We start from the raw sequence: 19,004 nt of genomic DNA, 5'->3' as shown, positions 1-19,004 counted from the left end.
AATAGGTAGGTAAGAAGCCTCCAAGCAAATGAGAAAGGAATGTGAAAAAACCACCACAGATTTTGAGAATTCCTGCCAATTCCCCTCACTGTCCTTAATGCTAGAGATGACCCTGCTGGGATATCAGCCTCTGGTAGTTTTTGCTTTTATTTTTGCCAAGGTGTCCCTCATACACTTCAGCCTGGCACTTCATGCTGGCACTATGCAGATGCAAGGAAAATTGGATAACATAAGGTTGCATTTAATTCTGATTACTGATATCAGACTTTCAGAAAGGCATTAATTTTTCCTCCATGTCTCATTTGTTTGTACAGTCTTTTATGATTATATGAAGTTAGTATTTAACTTTTATTTTAAAATCTCTTATTAATCTACAGTAAGAATTCAGAGAAACCCCTAAAAATGATTTGCTCTATAACCATTTTTTCAGTTGTTTCATGTTCTGGTCTGAAGGCAGTATTTTACACTAAGTGGCAAACCCAAAAATTATTTTGAAAGAACTCTTTTCAGTTTTGTTACAGCTGTCAGGCTAAAGTATATGTGGAATTTATTTATCAAACAAGCCCATGAACTACTCGGAAGATCTGGAAGATTTTTAACCATTCTCTCTCTGTGTCAGTGTGCAATCATGGGAAGAATCCTAACTGGATCTCCTGATCAGGGATTCCACATATCTACTTTGGCTATCAAGTTTAATAACTGTCTATTTATCAAGGAATTTCTTGTAAGTATATTTTATATAAAAAGGATATATGCATCATTATAATAAGAGATACGTTCAAAGTAGAGTAAAAAGGCCTTTATTTAAACTAAACTATATTTAATTTATTATGCATAATTAAGGGGTGAGTCTTCTATATCACTTTAGGTTGTATACACAACCCTTTGACAATAAATAAAAATGAAATCTAATAAATTCCTGTAATGCTTTGAATAATTTTAAGCATTTTTAAAATATCTCATTTAAAAAAACATGAAAGCTACTGGCAAATGTAGCATAACATCTGGATTGGAAGCAAGAATATTTCATAGCAATGAGGAGCATCCATTTATACAACAATGGATTTATTTTTGTCTGTATTTTCAGGCTCTCTGAATGCCATCTGCTCAAATGCTGTGCACATATTACTGGTACCCTATTAGTTCCCAACAAATGAGGAAGTAGGAGGAGAGTGGAAGTGATTGTTTACTGTATTTGGTACAGAATTCTACCAAGCTAATGGTACCCATAGTCACTGAAGTTTAAAGTAGCCAACTGATAACTTTGCGATTCCTTTGTCAATCACTCCCATCATCCTCAGACTGCATGGTGGAAGCTGTAATTCAGTATATAATGAAGAGTATCACGTGGCAGCACGCTCTTCTAAAACACTGTAGCTGTAAATATGTGACATCCATAGCCTTAAGACAATGGGTTGAGCAGTAAAACATCACTACATGAAGTATGCAAAAGAAAAATTGTTCTCCTTATTTCACATAGTTGGGTTGTTTACTTCATATACTCAGTGAATGAGAGAAAGTCATACCAATATTGTTGGCTCTTATTTTCTGGACATGTGCAGCTATTTACTGTATCTGTTTGGAATGTTTTCCATATAGTTTTACCTGACAGGGGAAAAAGGTAGAAATGATAGAAGTGTCTCTTTACCTGAAACACTAAGATTCCCACGACGACCACTTAACAGTATAAATTTATTTCATTGCTGGAACTTGTAACTATGCAAAAGCAACTGCTAGGAGCCTTGTAAGTCTGCAATTTCAAAACTGAGCAAGTCACAAAAAGAAAAAAAAAATCTTGAACTAAAACTATCTTTTATTATTAGGACTTCAGCTGCAAAAAAGGAAAAAGAATCCACATTACAAAATGCTGACCTTACATTTTCTATTGATTGAGTTGGATTTTTTAAATCTCAGCTTATCTTTCCATGTCTCACTGTTTGTTGTGATTATAAAGGCATGCATGCACATTAACAAGACATATCACACATCAGGTTGCAACGTTATCAAATAATTATGGAATGCAACAGACAGTGAATGGCAGAAATGTGCAGGCTGTCCAAAAACTATTTCATTGGACCACACTCATTATCAGGACAGCCTTCCAATCCTGCATTTCCTTCTAATGACACAGGTGAACAGGAATTGCACCTATGTTTAATAAAAGGACAAGGAATTTATTTCAGCTGTGTTCAGTCCTTAAAAAGGATGACACACTTTTATCTACAGTGCACTCTGCAGAACTTTTTTCATTCTCCAGCGCTTACTGGTATGATGGTGTTGATTGTATTTGTAAGCTTTTTAAAGGTTAAACAAATTCTCAAGTACTGCATGGCTGCATAATGGCCAGATTTGGCTTGTAGTTAGCACTGACACTTTTTACTAATGGGAAGATTTTTAACTGTTAGTTTGCCCAATATAATACTGGAGTATCAGAACACTTATTTCTAGAAACAACTGCAGCTACTTCACTAGACTACAGCTGGAAGAAGAGATGGGGTAGAGGATGAAGGCATTATCAGGTACCTAAGAGGTATCCAAATTCCAATCACTGCCTAATGGTGCTATGTAGACCATGTGTAGATCCTTCTATAAGAATTATTACTATACTGTTCTTGTTTGTTGCAAAACTGTTGACTCCAAAGTCTTCCTTGTTGTGTGTATGTAAGTATCATCCTCACTGATCCTTTCTTCTGTTGTAAGGCAGATAATGAGAGTAGCCACAAGTGTTTTGGTCTCACACAGTTCTGTTAATCTTTTGGGCTACACTGTGCTCTGGAAATAGAATGACAGCTGGAAACTCAGGGTTAAATATAATTTCCTTCCCCTTCTCCAGTTTTCCACAATCTGTCTGTGCTGTGCTCAGGTTATTAATGGATCTGACATCTCCCTACAACTGACTGAGCACTGGCAGCAGCCAGGTAACAAGGGAGAAGCTGACGGCAGCAAATAATCTAACACCAAAGGATAAGAGAGTATTAAACATGTCGTGGCAAATGGCTTCAGATCAAGCCAAAGTAGATGAAAAACATCACATCTGGTTAGTGAATCCATGTTTTTGTGAATTAGAGGCATATAAATTAAAATTGCTTTTTTGAGGGTGAAAGTACCTCAAGAGAGTGAAAGATCTAAATGGTAAACCACAGTCATATTGTGTTTTCCTGATGTTTTTTATCTCTGTCCCCTCCTATTCAAACCCCATTAATTCAGGCAAGATATGAATAGTGTTGGATTACAAGTCACAACATCAATATCCATCATCAGGCTAGGGATGATGTTCATTGTCTCCAACATTTCCAAAGGGCACTAGTTTGAGAAAGGTATTATATAAGGAAGGCAATGTAAAAGACTGCACTTTTATGGATTTATTTTATATGCAGGGAAGACAATATTTAAACAGTGGCATTTTTCCCAAACTTTTTTCAGATCAATATAGAAAGCCAGTGGCTCAAGATCTGGGGTGTACACTTCACGATGTACTCCATTATTCCCACACAAAGCTTGGGCCTCCAAAAGTGAGTGTTTAATAACTTCCAGCACAATATAGGTTTGTAAGTACAGAAATTATGAACAAGAATTTAGGAAATTTTCATCAGTCTCAGGGCAGACTTCCCAAACTTTCTGGCATCACACACTATTTATGATAGTTTAGAAATCTATACACATGCCTGCTCAAATGTCTATTAAATCCATCTGCCATTTTGCACATGTCTAAAATAGGTATCCTCCACCTTCCCAGCAATCTACTAGTGATTTCTCAACAGAGACCTGCTGATCTTTCTGCTGCACATCCACTGATATTCACAGTGATGTTCGTTGTCTTTCCCTCCTTTCCATCTATTTATCCAGTACACTATCTTCATACTGCAAATGCAGCTGGGGATACCTCATCTGATTCAAATGATTCTAATACATAAAAAATATTTCTGCCATTAAAAAAAAAAGGTTGCTACATGTACTATTGATTGATTGATTGATTGATTAGCAGTGAAAGGAAATGAGGCTGCTAAAAACACGATGGCTAGACACCATCAAGGTCAACACCAGCCAGAGCATTAAACAACTAAAAGAAGCTATACAAGATCTGAAATATGGAGAGAGCTGGTCCATAGAATTGCCAAGAATCAGACACAATTGAATGGATAGCATATCATCATCACATGTACTTTTGATTTATTATCAATAATAATAATAATAAATTCTAATTCATAGTTAAAACAAGATCTTATTCATACACTAGGAATAATATTTACACGTATGTATCAAGTTTGTGTCAATCAGAAGTAATTCTATTGAAGTTGGAGATTCAAAAGGAACATTTTACAATTTGTTTGTGATTTGATATTTGAGGGCAAACTGATTTGATTAAAAAATATAGTTCATAGATCATAATTGGCAAGCATCAAAATGCCTATAACTCCTTCATTCTTTAGCAGAGTAGGATGAAAATAGCAGGGATGGTCGACCCTTTATAGGACATTAACTCTGTGCCAAATTCCAGCTGGATAACTTCAAGAGTTTCACCACAATAAACTTGTGTCCTTTAAGGTAGATGTAGTAGAGTTGATGAAAGGATAGCACAGCAGTGTCCAGCACTGAGCCAAAGTATTTTTAGTCAAAGGGAGAAAGTGCCCTAATCTATTGTAAGATTAAAATAAAAATATAAAAAAACTCTTACTTTTCTACCTGCTTTTCTAGGTTTCTGACATCAACTGAAGAAAGGACTTGTAAAGCCTGGATTTGATGGGTTGCCAAGCTAGGTAGAGCACATTGGCAAAGGTTACTTCCTCTGGCCAGGACTGGGAATAAAGACCATTAATTTGCTCTGGTGAAGTGGTATGGTTTTGCTGACCATAAAACACTGGGTTTTATGGTGTGCCAGAAGGGTTGGCAATGCCTGTTTGTAAGGACTTCCTCAGGACTGGCTTGTTGACAGATGTGGCAAGTGCTGGCACACTAATGCCACATAGAATAGAAACTAGCCCAGAGAAATGGCATTCATAGCCTTGCCATCCCTTATATTTAAAAGCAGTAGACATTTAGACCAACACCTATAAATGTTAGCTTGGTATCCATTCATTCATTGAGATACTTAAACCTGCTCCTATCAAGCAGAATGTAAAAGTAAGATACGATTCAAGAATGCATATTGGCTTGACCCAAGAGCGGGTACCAGATTGGTTAGCCTTGATCCCTATTTAGAGAGCAGACTTCAACTTCCAAGACTGGCAGGCCAGAAACATAACATTTCATTACCTCAAGATCCAGCAAAGTTAAAGCTTATGGCTCACCACATTAAAGAAATGAGATGCACTTGAATGAAGCCCAAAGCAGTGATAATCTTGTCATCCAAAAGAGCTCCAATAGACACAGTTGAACATTAATTGGCTAACTATTCATGTTACACAGCCCATCCCACTGGTCAACCACCACCACCCATATTCCCCTCTGTATATGGAAATGAAATTACGGCATTATGTATTGTCTGTAGCAACCTCACAAGCAGCTGGAAAGCAATTTTTGTATTACTTGATTACTAGGACTTACATGCTGTCTCAGTCACATGACTCTCAAGCAGTTCACATCATCCGTAAAGCATAATAAAGTATAAAATTAATTTAAAACATGGTAACTAAGCTCAGTATCACAAAAACAACATTCAACACAGCAGTAGCTTCTCCCCAGGAGGAAAACTTCCTCCACAAAATCTACCCCGTTCTTGGTCCTCAAAGGCTCTGCAGAAAAATAAAGTCTTTTCAGAATGGCAGCAGAGACTGAGGCATCCTTGCCCCAAGGGCAAGCTCTTCTGAAAGGAGGCACAATAGAAAAGCTTTCCTTCTGACATACCTTTCATATGGGGGCTAATATAACTTTTATATCTGCACCAAAATCTGGCGTAAGCCAACAACTATTTAAGCCTTATATGTAAAAACACCTGAAAGATAAAAATGGTTTACTTAAGCTGATTGAATTAGGAAGTAAGGAGGGAAAAATTTAAGAAAAAAGTATATAAAAACACAGTAGTGATCATCTGTTCTTGAGTTTTCCACAATCAATGGAAGCACCTGGAGCTCCATCCTGATAATTATGGGGTGATTACACATTAGTTAGAAAAAAGTATCTCAAACTTATACCCTTCTTATTTGTGCATAAAATCCATATGCACTGTTAACTTTGTATTTTGAATCTCTTCTTATATATTTGCCAAATCTGTTAAGCAGAAAAAAGATGAAGTGGAGGTTCATCTGATTTTTCATAAGGAAAATCAACTGCATAAAGTCTGCTGTGAGGTTCTCGTTCAGATAGGATCAGATTAGATCTACACCAACATTTCTCAACCTTGTCCTTCAGGCTCCATAATCCCTTGCCATTAATCATTGTTGGGTAGGTCTAATGAGAACTGATTGTCTTTCCTCTGCTTATGATGCTAAGAAACTTGAAATCCAAAACTCTTCAGCTTGAACAAAAATATCTATATTGATTTAATCCATGACACTTTTGCATCTGTTCACTCATAAGCCTGCCCCATCAATCCATTCTTCAATATTCATAATACTGCATTTTCTTTCAAAATGTACATTTCTAAAAATTAGGGAGAAATTCCCTATTTTTTTTTCCAAATAACATTCTAAAATAAATGCACATTGATTTTGGTTTAATCTGCATCTGGGTCAACACATTCAGGACATGCAAAAGTAAATGGATAAGTTCCAATGTGTACAATAGATCAGGAAGTATGGATTAGATCAGTAAATAAAGATGAGAGAGCCCTATAGTTAAGGTGTTAGACTGGCACCAGGAAAACCCATGTCCAAGTTCACCTGCAGCCACAGAAGCTCACTGGGTGACTTTGGATCAGTCACTCTCAGCCCAACTTACCTCACACCTCAGAGAGTTCCTATGGTGGGAGGAAATGGGAGGAGGGAGCAATATATATGGTGCCTTGAGCCTCTGAACAAAAGACAGGACATAAATCTAACAAATAAATTCCTCAAACATTCTTCTGGAACAAAGGAAAAAACAATTTGAAGGCACACATTGCAGAGTCTCCAATTAGCTGGTAATTGTTCCAATTTAAGAGCTGGTAATGTCAGTGTTTCTAGTATAAGTATTTACTGGATGTCAGAACTATCAGCATGTAGCATCATTAGCCAGATGCCAGAGCCCAAGGGTTACAGCAAAGCTGAAATTTGACCTTGGATTTGCCCACCCCCAACCCTCTGTAGCTCACTTAGAAAACTACCATTTATATTTTCCACAATATTACTGACATAGTATGGTTCTGAGCAAATGTTTGCCTAGGGACTCTCTCACAATGTGCAGTTCAACATTTTACCTGAGCTGCCCAGAGCTAATTAATGTGCTACTGCTGCCCTCTGCTGCCCATTAAGAAGCTGTCCAAAAAAGTCCATAAGTGGCCATCTAGTCAAAAGCTTGGAGCTGCCTTTGCTGAGCCAGTACACCAGCTTGAGCAGAAGCAGCAGCTAACAGCTCCTCCACTGTAAAACAGTTGATATGAGGTGTTATCTCAGGCAATGTAGCTGCACTGAACAAGTCATCTCAAAGCCAGGCCATAAAGGTCTTAAAATTAGAATACCAAAATTAAGATGATTACTAAATTTTCTGTGCATTTCTCTGTCTAAAGTTAAACATTATGACTGGGCTATGTTATATTTGCAATGGGAATTGTAGGAAAACAAAAACAAAGGATAGTTTTGTGGTGATTACCTATTTTAATGTTTCTAGGTAGTTATCATATGACAATTCCATAAAGTATTAAAGATCTCAACCCCATTCTCCATTAAAATTACAGTGAGGCAGTGGAGCAGCCACAGGGCTTATCTGAGGAATATTTTTTCCCAGTGGCTTCTTAAAGAACATTCTGTTAGGCAACCCTTACTGTTGGCATTTTTCACTTGGAATTTGGCTATTTACTGATTGCACTAACCCATGTTTTATTTCATGGCTTGTTGTATTAACCACAATCAATTGGACATGTGTACATGTTAAGCCGTAAATCAAACAACATTTATAATAATTGTGCGTAATGTGTAAACCTATCTTTACACTATCTTTGCCACTGATTTTTTCAGTGAATTTATAGGAAACATAAATATGGCTATTATCATAAATCACAGCCTCCTGACAATGTTACTAAATTTGATTCAGCATTTATTCAGAAGTTTTTTGTTGTTTTCTGGCCTTCAGAATGAACCAGTTGCTCCTGCTTATTCAACTTCTTTGAATAAGTTCTTTTAAAGACTAATTTAAATATCTTAAATGAATCCTGGAGAATTCAATACATTTTCACATTTGTATCATCTAAAAGAGCTGAGGTATACATTTCTCATCTAAGAACTGTGAAGTTTTCTTTCCTTTTCTTTTTTTAACAGAAGAGTAGAAAATCAAATCCTGTCTGTTTTTATCTCATCATAACCTGGGAATGATTCAGATGCAGCCTCTATATCAGTGCCCTCATGAAAAGTATTTGGAAGCCACTTCTACCAATCCAATCAAATAAGGAGAAGAGACAGTTTCTTCCCCTCTGCTTCAGACTGTTCAAGTGTGTTTTAAAGTGTCATATTGCCTTATGCTTAGCATTTGGATGAATTTCCCCTGAAAGCTTAAAATGAAGGATTATAAAATAAAGGCTCCAAGAATCCCCCTGAAATCTGTGAATATACATTCATAGATGCATATTTTCCTTATGTCACACAAAATACTGAAAACATTATGTATCAAAAGCTGATTTCAAGCTGTTAGGCAACATATGTGCTTCCTGGAAGATCAAGTGTTGGAAGGCTGCTTCACATAAAAGAAGCCCCGAGTGGAAAGATAACATGGCAGTCAAGAGTACGTTTTCCCCACACCAACAGGCCAGTCTATCAGTTGACAACAAGGAGCCAAATAAAGGCACAGCGAGTTTATTTTTGGAGTTTTCTTCCAAAAGAAGAATGTAGATTTCTTCTACATTCAGAAATAGATGAAGGAAGATAATGCAGATCTTAGAGTGGGGTTGTTCTTATTGCAGATAAGAGCCATCAAGTTCTAGATTTTAGATAACAGAGATGAAGAAATCATCATCAACTTCATCCTCATCTGTTTTTTAGTGAAAAGAATGGTAACTAATAATATCATTGAATAGAATGCATAATTGTTATGGCAAAACTATTAAGATTGAAACAAAGAAAGAATGGCTAGATAGCTATAGTATAACTAATTGCATAAACACGAGCTTACAAGAACTCAAACAAGCAGTTACCAACAGACAACCCTGGAAATTATTTCCATCAGGTCACAAAGAGTTGGAAGCAATTGAACAACAACCACAACAACGTCCATTTTTTAAAAAATATATATAACAACTTGTATTATCAGTAAAAAGCTTGACAGAATAAGGGAGAATTTTTAGGAACTACTCAAGCACCAGAAAATGTTAAACAAAGTAATGAGTTTGGTATATATTTAATTTCATGAGCTAATCATCATGTGCACCATAGTTTCTGATTGAAAATACTTGAGACAATTAGGTTGGTACTTCTAAATTACAGATAACATGAGGCTTCAGGGATGCACACAGTCCGCTGAACCTTTAATCACAGTTGCTGAAAAGTGGTGGCATAGTTTTATGCCAATCTGAATGGAAAATATTAAAAACTGTAATGTGTGCTTTAACATAGACTTAATAACCAGTCCACAGAAACGCACACACCTTCCTACTTTGTATTATTGTCAGGGTAGCCTTACTTCGAATAAGACACGGACTCACTTAGAGGGTCTAAGGATTTCCGGGTTTATTGCAGCAGAATGCATACGGAGAAAAAAGACGGGAATGCAGGCGTGGTAGCAGGGTACCCCGTTTATACCCTGGTGGCGGACCTTGTCCTCCCCCACCCCCTATTGTTCCCCAAGCCGGGTCCGGATGGGTGATTCGAATTGGTATGGGTCTGGTGATGGGCGATTCGGGTGATCTCTGATGGTTTCCTTTGTCCCTTTGCCTTCGTCCGGTGCAGGTGCGTCCCCCGGGGTAATGTGTGGGAGTTCCCCTGATCTTTTAATGGTTTCCACGTCCTGTCCGAGGTGCGCTTCTATTGTCCTGGTGATTGTTTTAGGAGTTTGGGTGCTTAAGGGATGATGTGTGTGTTTAAAGGATAATGGTTATCCCTTCCTCTTTCCTGATGGGCATGTTTCCCATTGTGATGCACTTATGCCTTGCAACGGGGAACATGACAATTATCTCCATACACACACTGGCCCCCAGCCATCCCCCAAAATATTAAATGTCAACCCAGTCTTAAGATTTCCCACACCATCTTAAATTGAAATTTTAAATTTGATTCTTCTACATAAGATAAGCTATACAGTGATAAGCATTATTCTTTTATATAGTTAAACATATTGCACTGTAATAAATTCTATTCAGCAGAAACTGTATTTAACTTGTATTGACAGTATAAGTAAGATATCAGAAGTGTTAGACTCAAATAAATAAGTGAAAACTATGTTATAATCACAGAAGTACCATAAGGGGCAATCCAGTAATTCCAATCCATTTTCAGGAATTAAAAAACATAAGAAGACAAGTTTTAATCCATTTAGTAATAGCATATCTCCCAAGATAAACTGTTTATTTAAATGTATTTATTAACTTGTTTTGTTTAAATGCAAAATGAAGAATCAAAGAGCTACCATGACAAGTATAAAGAAGATTTAACCAGATACAAGATAGGAATCACAGAAGTTTGAAATAAACATCCAATCCTATTTTCAGTTCTTTTTCTTGCTATACATTCATATATATTTCAGTATCCTTACCTTTTCAATAGCTTTTCTTTTTGTATCTGAATCCATCCAGTCATTTTCATTTTCCAACATGTCTATAAAGGCCCATCGAATTCCTTCAGTCAGCTCTTCCATCTGCAAGAAACATTATCTCCAATAAGAACTTGACAAATGTGCTGTTTTCAATCCAATGCCACAGGAAAAAAAAATCTACATGGACAAGCATGCTTCTGTGCAAATTGCCAGTATGGATGCAGTTGTGCATTTGGTTATACATTCATATCTGCATCATTTTGCTCAACAAGTTCCCACCCAACAACATTGCCTATTCAATTCTAGAATAAGACCTGGCTTAGAATAATATGTCTATATGCTCTTCAGAGTCCATAATGCACTTTACTTTTCCTCTATTCTTTGTCCTATGCCCCATTTTTAGTGTCCTAAAGGTATTTTGTAGTTCAACTCCCATACGTTTTTACCCTGGGTTTATTCTCAATCTCTGATTTCAGTTCAAAGTAATCAGAACATCACAGTAACAAAAACAAAAACAAAAACAAAAACACAACTCTCACTTCCATATACCAACTCCTTCATTCTCTCTATATAACCAAGCTGTGTCTATATAACCAGCTGTCTAAGACTGACAAAAAGTGCAGGATTATTGATGCATTTGGGTTGAAAGGAAATTATGTAAAAGCATCACAGGCAGATTTTGCCCTAAATATCAATCTGAAATGTGAAAATAAATATTGGGAAATTATACTCAGATATGAAAGAATGGAGGTAGATGAAACTTCTACTTTCTCCTAAACCTAAGAATTAGGTTTAGATTAACATTATTGTGTTAAATTTTCATTACAGAAAATTAATATCATAACAAATAATGTTTGTGCTACAACACTGTTTGCTGTTTTTGTTTAAGTTCAGCTACTACCCTAAAAAAATGCTGGCTGAAATAGAGTTTTTATATTGATCTATGTAGAAAAAGAATGCCCTTCTCTAAATGACCTAAGGGACTTGTAGCATCTCATTTTTATGATTCATTACTGTCTTTTTTATATCACATTATTTTGGCTCAATATGGAAGTCAGTACAGATTTAACACAGAATATGGCTGAGCATTCAACAATCAAGAGTAAACTGCATCCTGGGGAATAAGTTAACTCAGAGAATATTGATGGCAAGGCAATGTTTCAATTAACTTAGTGCACTAATGAGCTGAACTCCTTGAACTTGGAGGTTGCTGGTTCATATTCTAGGTTCTATGGTTGGACTCTGGGGTATATTCTGATTTTTATGCACAGCTGTAGCAATAGTGGTAAGAGGAAGAATGTACTCATACCCTCAGAGCTGTTATCAAAATTGTTCAGGCGTAGCCATTCGGGCTGCCTAGACTGTAGGTCAACAATATTGCTATATTTAGATCACAAATAATATCTCTTTGAACAAAAAAGAAAGACAAGATGACACCCAGGGTAGGAGTTCATCAATGACTACATTTGAGAATGCCGTAATAAATTATTTGTTTTGCAACAGGCATCTACAACTGAGGGGCTGTGGATATTTCATCATTTCATAATGTCCAAGCAGCTGAAACATGATAGACAAGGTAAGGAAAAAAAACTTTAAAAATGAAATAAACCAGCGTATTTATTTACATATTATCCATATTTGTATTAAAATCCAACATTTCAGTAAGATTTACTCTACAGTTGTAGAGGCATGTACAAGATTGCACTTAAGCTTTACAGGATACCAATCAACGCAAACATTTGTAGCCCAGGGTTGAACTGTGGAGTCCTTGGTGCTGTCTGAGCCTTGTTTTGCTGCAGACGTTTCATGGCCAGGCTAGGCAACATCTTCAATGTGAGGTGAAGAGGTTCGCACTGGAGATGTTGCCTAGCCTGGCAATGAAACGTCTGCAAGAAAACAAGGCTCAGACAGCACCAAGGACTCTATGCTTTATAGGATAAGCATGCCTAGGATGGTCAGTTCACACTGGTCAGTTCATTCAAGGTTTGATTTACAGTATTCTTCTCCAGGGTTTTTTTTTCCCTTACAGGACATTTTGGACATATATTTTGTATTTACTTGAGTATAATTGCTGTGAACTCTTCTACTATTGTTTACTGTTTTGAAACAACCAAACAAATATAAACAAAACGAAACAAAATAAAACCTACCATTTCTCTCTTGTCTTCTTGGAAATGTAGGTCTACAAATATTCTGCCAACAACATATGGGAGAGCACTTTCTACAAAGTTTACACATTTATCCCATTGAGGCAATAAGGATGCTGTTCCTTGGATTACCTGTTTGGGTTAAGATTGATAATGGGTAAGTTAGAAAACTCTTGATTTTAATGGTCTGATTTTGTAGCAGAGTCTATAAAAATCAGACCACTATCTACAATTAAATAATAACAACAACAACAACAACAACAACAATATATTAATACCAACAACTTCTGAGATATCCTACTCTACTTCTAACCCCAATTATTCTCCAGCATGTGAGCTTCGCCATTTTGATATATTGATCTAGAGAGAGATTTTGATATTCTAGATATTCTAGAGAGATATTTTGGTCTAGGGAGCCCGTTTGGTCTAGTGGTTAAGGCAACGGGCCAGAAACCAGGAGACTGAGAGTTCTAGTCCCGCCTTAGGCACGAAAGCCGGTTGGGTGACCTTGGGCCAGTCACTCTCTCTCAGCCCATCTCACCTCACAGGGTGGATGTTGTGGGGAAAACAGGAGGAGGAAGGAGTATTAGGAATGTTCACCGCCTTGAGTTATTTATAAAAATAATAAAGGCAGGATAGAAAATAAATAAATAAATATTTTAATTAGTGAGCCTAACTTTCCATTTATTTGGTATAAATGTAAGCCATGATAATAAAAAGTGATAGTAAAATCGTTAAACTTTAAAATCCCTGTGAAGGACTAACTAAATCTATGTGAAGACTAATGAATGGTGTGAAGGTAATACATCAGCTTCATCTCTCTAGTGGAACCATGTAAGGCTCTATGATCCATGTATGGCCCAGAAAGTAACTGGCTTCACAGTACAATTAGAACAGCCTCACTATGCCAGAAAAGTCATATCCTCTATAGATTAGAGGTGGTTTTTCTTTTACATTGGTCACTTGAAACAATTATTGTTACAATCCCCATGAGCCACTATCATGCCTTCATCTTACAAATCATGACCAGGCTCAAGACTGAATAGCAATTTTTTTAAGAACCAAAAAATGCCTTACTGATTCAGATAAAGACCCACAATGCTGTGCAAAAAATCAAACCAGAGACACATTTCTGAGAGTCCAGATTTTGATTCTCTCTTATCAAAGTCCTCCCTAACTGGTTTTATAGGCATGGATAACATGGATACCGACTTTTCACACTTACCCTTGAAAATTCCAGCCACCTATACTGAAAACGTCAGCTGAGGTTGAATATTCTTAATGCATGTGTTTGTCTGTATAATACTTATATATTAGCTTTCCACACAGTTATTTTACACTGCAAAACTGGCATAGGGTCAGGTTCAATCTATTATTCATCCAGCACTGTTGCTCCAGTTGCTATAGCTGTTGATATAGTTATTTTTGATTTTTTAAATTGCAATAGACCACAAAACTCCTGCATCATCTATAATTGCTAATCACTGCAACGTGTTTCAGGAAAACCAGACCATATGCTATCTAGTTCAAAATGGAACATAAGTAAGTATAACTTAGAAATAGACGCCCCTTTTCAGGGGGAGATGGGCGGTGATAGAAATTGGAATAATAATTAAATAAATAAATAAATAAAATAAAATATCGGTAATTTTCCCACAATTAGAAACTTTCCAGCTTTATATGGTTCATTATTGAGACTCCACAATTAAGGTTGTTCTTCTCTGTTCCATCTAGCAACTTTTGGAGAAGCAAAACCTAGCCTCAGAGCAATAATATGTTATTAAAAGGATGATATATTAATTTCCTGTGCAGCCTTTTCTGTAGCTGTGCTTACCCTATGAAATGGCCTCCCCCTGAAATACAGAGCACCCCTATCCTCCTTGTTTTCTGGAAGGCCACTAAGACCTGGCTTTTCCCTCAAGCATTGGACCAGGATAGGAGGTAAGCCCAGCATTTGTATTCTTGAGATGGGAGCATTGTGGCACCTGATGGTGTGTAAGAATTTTTGACTTTGTGTGTTCTGTTATTTACATATCTGGTTATTAGCCACCTAGAGTGATTTTATATAATATGGGTGGCCATATAAAATTTTCAAATAAATAAATAAACAAACAAACTCTAAAGATTCCTTTCTTAAAAATCCAATTGCTGTCAGGATCCAAATCCCATTGATCTGGGAAAGGTTAGGACTTCAGTACTCACTGATCTCTACAAAAGCTTTTGGTTCAGGCTGGCTGGCTGGAATTACAGTCATTCATGAAATATGGCTATCAAATGCTGTCACTGGTTTTATAGGCATGGATAACACGGATGCCGACTTTTCACACTTACCCTTGAAAATTCCAGCCACCTATACTGAAAACGTCGGCTGAGGTTGAATATTCTTGAATAAACCATTCTCCATACCAGATAGTTGGCAATAGTCCTGTCAAAGTAGATACATACAAATGTAGAACGGTTACATCTATGTGTCCTAATGTACAGCCAATACTGTAAATTGGTACATAAATATTTTTTTACTTTTTTTCACTACAATGATAGCTTCACCTTAGAAATTAACAAACAAAGTATGAAATGACAAAAATCATTAGACTAAAGAGATTGCATCATAATTGCCATCATGTGAATGAATTATGACATTTTCCTTTTGAGTATTCTGAATTGGGATTTACCTTAGACTAATGGTCTAACAACCCTTGGGGTGGGTTGAACTGAGAGAGAGTGACTGGCCCAAAGTCACCCAGCCTTCCTTTTAATAACTTTTATATTCATTACTGTAGTTTTAATTGATTAATCATATTGATAAAATTTTTGTGGACACTAAAAACAAAAATCCTGATTAAATAAGCACTGCCTTGATTGTTTTAGCTGTATGAGCTTCAGAAAGGCTCAGAAATTAGTTTCTTAATGGCATGTTACATACTGGAACCAAATATATAATTCCAAGGTGTGAAGAAATTATAGTAAGAATATTGTTTATTAGAAAAGATATTGCTCTGTTCTTCCAGTGTAACCTGCATTATTCTGGACAGTTAATAACTGAATCAATGCCATCACAAGATCAGTATAAACCCTAAAAAAATTAAGTCTGATAAAACAGAAATTTAATGCCTCTACTGTTCGTCTAATGCTGCAACATAATGCTGCAACATCTTAAGTATAACACTATGAATAACGACGTATGTTACAAGATCATTTTAAGGCTAAATGACATACAGTATATAAAGGATGTTAAGTAGTTAAACATCACAAATAGGCAAGCATTTTTAAAAATGTAGTCTGAGAGAACAGAATCAATACTTTTAGGTATATTTTGATGATTGGCTTTGCTTCTTTATTAAATTATTTTGAGGATTATTTAAATGAGTGAAATTCTGTATATGAACTGCACTTCCCATATTGTGTGCTGAGACACCGGGGGGCACCACAGTGAACTCACAGAGGCACCACGGGATGTCCATTTACAAAGCCAGGTTTTGCAACATCATATCTTTGCAACACTAAAGGAGCCGTGAACTGAGAACGTTTGGGAAACTCTGACCTATGGCCTTTCAGACAGCTTATTGGTAGACCCAGAAACAATCAAAACACTACCCCACCTCTACCAAATGGCACACCATCACCATCTTTCAATAAAATTTGTGGTTTGTTGTGTATTTGAATATTCCATCCTCTAACTCAAAATTCTACTGAGCCTAGAAAATACTATAGCATCTCATTGGGAAAGCTTAAACATGATCTTTTCTCTCAGTGTGCTTGTTTAAGGGAGGAGAGAGTTTTTAAAATAGCTGACCACTTTCAGTAGATTTCTGAAGTTCAGTCCAAAGAGAGCTACAATATAGTCTCCATTAATATTTAGCTTTAATGGACATGTGGTCTTTTCTGGCTCTCAATTTCTATTTGGCACCTATATGGAGAAACAGCTGCATTCACTTTCTATATATTAGAAAAAAAGGGGGGGGTAATGTGCAAAATTTGGCAAGAATCCGCTCACCTTTATCTTGCCTGATATGGAACAGTACATTCTGGCTTCATCAGTTTTAATACAGAATACTATTGCTTTGATAGAGCCAGATGAAAGCAAAAGGTCATACTGACCCAATGTCCAGGAGCAAGGTAATCTTATTAATCCATCAGCTTGGTTTCAAGATGTTACAAACAAGAATTGATTTATTGCTGTAAGATTCCTGAAGAACAAAGAGCATCAGATGGCTCAAGCTATAATTGCAAACCAACTTATTTTAGGGAAGGGCAAAACTCAGGATTATGACCCAGCATTTTCCACCTCAAATGTCTCATGGAAACAATTATAAAAATAAGGATTATACCAAGGTTCAACTGGGATGAAAATTATATTCAATATGTACTATTGTGAGCTTAATTTGAGAATTATTATTATTCAATACCTTTGGAGTCCTGGCAAATTCTGGTTCCAACTATGGTAGGAATCTAATGATACTGCCACTATAAAGTCAATCTAACATAGTTGGGTCTATTGAGAAGGAAATTAAGATTCGATTGTAGAGTTCATTAAAAATTGATGCTTTTATTTAAAAATAGCAAGAAAAGTGTTTTTGTTTTGTTTATTTTTTTATGAACTAAAAAGGAAATAATTAACCTTAATCAGTTAATATGTAATGATAGTTTTACAGTTTTGAAAAACTACAAAAAAGGGAAAGGAGGGCAGGAAGAGAAAAGATGGGGTGAAAGCAAAAGGAAGCTATCTGAAAAAAATCAAGTTGTAGTTCCAGAAGTCTTTTCCATATCAGGTAAGACGGGACAAAGTAGCAGGGGAAATTAAACTTCACAGGACAAAAGAGACAAACCAAAGTCAGTTAGGAGCAATCAAGGGAGGAAGGAACCACTTAAAAATCACATTAAGAAGGCTCTAGCTATGAAGGCACTTTACAAACATATACAGAAATGCACATTACTTATAATAATTCACAATGACTGCTAAGTGAAGTAACTATAAATACTACTATAATACTACTATTCCAACAACCTAAGAGACGGCTTTATACATGGACTTCACCAGATGGACAACACCGAAATCAGATTGATTACATCCTTTGCAGCCAAAGGTGGCGGACATCTGTACAGTCAGTAAAAACAAGGCCTGGAGCTGACTGTAGTTCAGATCACGAACTTCTTCTTGCACAATTTAGGATCAGACTAAAGAGATTAGGGAAGACCCACAGATCAGCTAGATATGAGCTCACTAATATTCCTAAGGAATATGCAGTGGAGGTGAAGAATAGATTTAAGGGACTGGACTTAGTAGATAGGGTCCCGGAAGAACTCTGGACAGAAGTTGGCAGCATTGTTCAGGAGGCGGCAACAAAATACATCCCAAAGAAAGAGAAAACCAAGAAGGCAAAATGGCTGTCTGCTGAGACACTAGAAGTAGCCCAAGAAAGAAGGAAAGCAAAAGGCAAAAGTGATAGGGGGAGATATGCCCAATTAAATGCAAAATTCCAGAGGTTAGCCAGAAGAGATAAGGAATTATTTTTAAACAAGCAATGCGCGGAAGTGGAAGAAGACAATAGAATAGGAAGGACAAGAGACCTCTTCCAGAAAATTAGAAACATTGGAGGTAAATTCCAGGCCAAAATGGGTATGATCAAAAACAAAGATGGCAAGGACCTAACAGAAGCAGAAGAGATCAAGAAAAGGTGGCAAGAATATACAGAAGACCTGTATAGGAAGGATAACAATATCGGGGATAGCTTTGACGGTGTGGTCAGTGAGCTAGAGCCAGACATCCTGAAGAGTGAGATTGAGTGGGCCTTAAGAAGCATTGCTAATAACAAGGCAGCAGGAGACGATGGCATCCCAGCTGAACTGTTCAAAATCTTGCATTGATGATGCTGTCAAGGTAATGCATGCTATATGCCAGCAAATTTGGAAAACACAAGAATGGCCATCAGATTGGAAAAAATCAACTTATATCCCCATACCAAAAAAGGGGAACACTAAAGAATGTTCAAACTATCGAACAGTGGCACTCATTTCACATGCCAGTAAGGTAATGCTCAAGATCCT

General features: G+C 36.6%; 1 protein-coding gene across 1 annotated transcript in view; it reads right to left on the bottom strand.

Moving 5' to 3' along the window:
- The window catches only part of PHEX (phosphate regulating endopeptidase X-linked), a 96,526-nt gene that overhangs the window by 37,955 nt on the left and 39,567 nt on the right, over positions 1 to 19,004 (bottom strand). The window contains exons 10-12 of the mRNA XM_063305176.1: positions 15,291 to 15,384; positions 12,963 to 13,091; positions 10,813 to 10,914 (exon numbers count right to left, since the gene is read on the bottom strand). Coding sequence (XP_063161246.1) covers positions 10,813 to 10,914; positions 12,963 to 13,091; positions 15,291 to 15,384 — 325 coding nt within the window. The remainder of the gene's footprint in view (positions 1 to 10,812; positions 10,915 to 12,962; positions 13,092 to 15,290; positions 15,385 to 19,004) is intronic.

The sequence above is a fragment of the Candoia aspera genome, chromosome 5 (assembly GCF_035149785.1).
Source record: "Candoia aspera isolate rCanAsp1 chromosome 5, rCanAsp1.hap2, whole genome shotgun sequence".
NCBI lineage: Eukaryota > Metazoa > Chordata > Lepidosauria > Squamata > Boidae > Candoia > Candoia aspera.
This window is presented reverse-complemented; position numbering and strand designations above follow the sequence as displayed.